General features: G+C 62.9%; 1 protein-coding gene across 1 annotated transcript in view; it reads left to right on the top strand.

Annotated features, from left to right (window-relative positions):
* The window catches only part of jak2b (Janus kinase 2b), a 14,436-nt gene that overhangs the window by 6,001 nt on the left and 6,867 nt on the right, over nucleotides 1–1,568 (top strand). The window contains 4 exon segments of the mRNA XM_019876185.1: nucleotides 1–125; nucleotides 217–511; nucleotides 917–1,036; nucleotides 1,378–1,547. Of these exon segments, the coding sequence (XP_019731744.1) occupies nucleotides 1–125; nucleotides 217–511; nucleotides 917–1,036; nucleotides 1,378–1,547 (710 nt within the window).

Below are 1,568 nucleotides of genomic sequence, written 5' to 3'. Positions count from 1 at the left end.
GGCTCGGTGGAGCTCTCCGACTCGCACGAGACGCAGGAGGAGTGCCTCGGTCTGGCCGTGCTGGACATGATGCGGACCGCCAAGGAGAAAGAGATGGCGCCGCTGGACGTCTACCGCGCCACAAGGTGAGCCCATGCCGGGTGGGGAGGGGTGGGGGGGTGTCGGTCCCGGCCGCGCTCTCCGTGTTAACGGGCGCCTCCTCGGCTTCGCACGCAGCTACAAGTCGTTCCTGCCCAAGGGCCTGCGGGCGCAGATCGAGCGGCGCGGCTTCCTGACGCGCAAGCGCATCCGCTTGCGCTTCAAGCGCTTCGTGGAGCGCTTCGGCCGCTTCGGCGCCAGCGCCCGCGACCTCAAGCTCAAGTACCTGATCAGCATGGAGGCGCTGGAGAAGGCCTTCTACACGGAGAGCTTCCGCGTGCGCGAGCCGTCCGGCGGCGCCCGGCTGGTCCTGCTGGTGGCCGCCGACACCGGCGTCCAGTGGTGTCGCCCCGCCGCCAAAGATTCTCCCCAGGTTGGCGCGCCTCGCCGCTCCTCGGACGTCGACGTGCGCGCGGGCGTGTTTTGCCGCTGCCTCGCTTGACTTTGCGCATCTCGTCGGGGCGATATTTGAATCGTCATCGTCGAGCAATTCATTCCGCGTTCTTTTTTTTCTTTTGAAGAAATGCAGAAAAAAGCTTTTTGAAAACAATTCTTTCTATCTGACGAAACAGAATCCAGAAAAACATAAGCCCGACTTTTTTTTAAATTTCTCTTCTTCCCCCAAAATGTTTGTCAACTTGCGAAAGTTGAGCTTTCCAGATTGCGCTATGCCAGTCGGCTAAACGATCCGCTTTGCCGCCAGCCGTCTGTGACTTTTCAAGTTGTCCCCCCCTCCATGATTTGTCCGTCCGGTCTGGACTCCTCCCTCTGTTTGCAGGAGCCGCAGACGGTGTGCGACTTTCCGGAAGTGGTCGACATTAGCGTCAAACAGGCCGGCAAGGAGGCCGCCTCCGAGAGCCGCCTGGTCACCATCAGCAAGCGGGACGGCAACAACCTGGTAATCGCGCCGCGCCGCGCCGCGCCGCCCTTGGAGCGACCGCATTTCAAATCCACCTTGGTTGCTGGGCGACTAAGAGTCCCGCCTGGCCCTTTTGTGAGGATGAAGTCGCACCCGCCGAGGAACGGGGTGATGGCGTTTTGCGCTTCTGCACGGCGGATGCCGTTTGAAAAACAGGACCGAGTCACCCGAATCCCGCGGCCCGACGTAACGCCGCTCCTCACGCATCGGGGGCGACTTGAGATGCGCTCACCTCGGCGGTCGGACGAACGTGACTCGCCCGAGGGCGAGAGCGGTGCGTCTTGCGTTTTTCCCCCGTCACCGGCTGATTGATTTGGCAGGAGCTGGAGTTCCCCGGTCTGGCCGAAGCGCTCTCCTTCGCATCCCTGATCGACGGTCACTACCGGCTGACGGCGGACGCGCATCATTACCTTTGCAAAGAAGTGGCGCCCCCCCGGCTGCTGGAGGCCGCGGCCTGCCGCTGCCACGGCCCCGTCTCGTAAGTCCGCCCGTGACGCCGAGCCGCCCGTCG

This window comes from Hippocampus comes, unplaced genomic scaffold (assembly GCF_001891065.2).
Source record: "Hippocampus comes isolate QL1 unplaced genomic scaffold, H_comes_QL1_v1.1 scaffold102, whole genome shotgun sequence".
NCBI classification, from domain to species: domain Eukaryota; kingdom Metazoa; phylum Chordata; class Actinopteri; order Syngnathiformes; family Syngnathidae; genus Hippocampus; species Hippocampus comes.
Note: the sequence above shows the minus strand (reverse complement) of the source record. Positions and strands in the feature narration are given on the sequence as shown.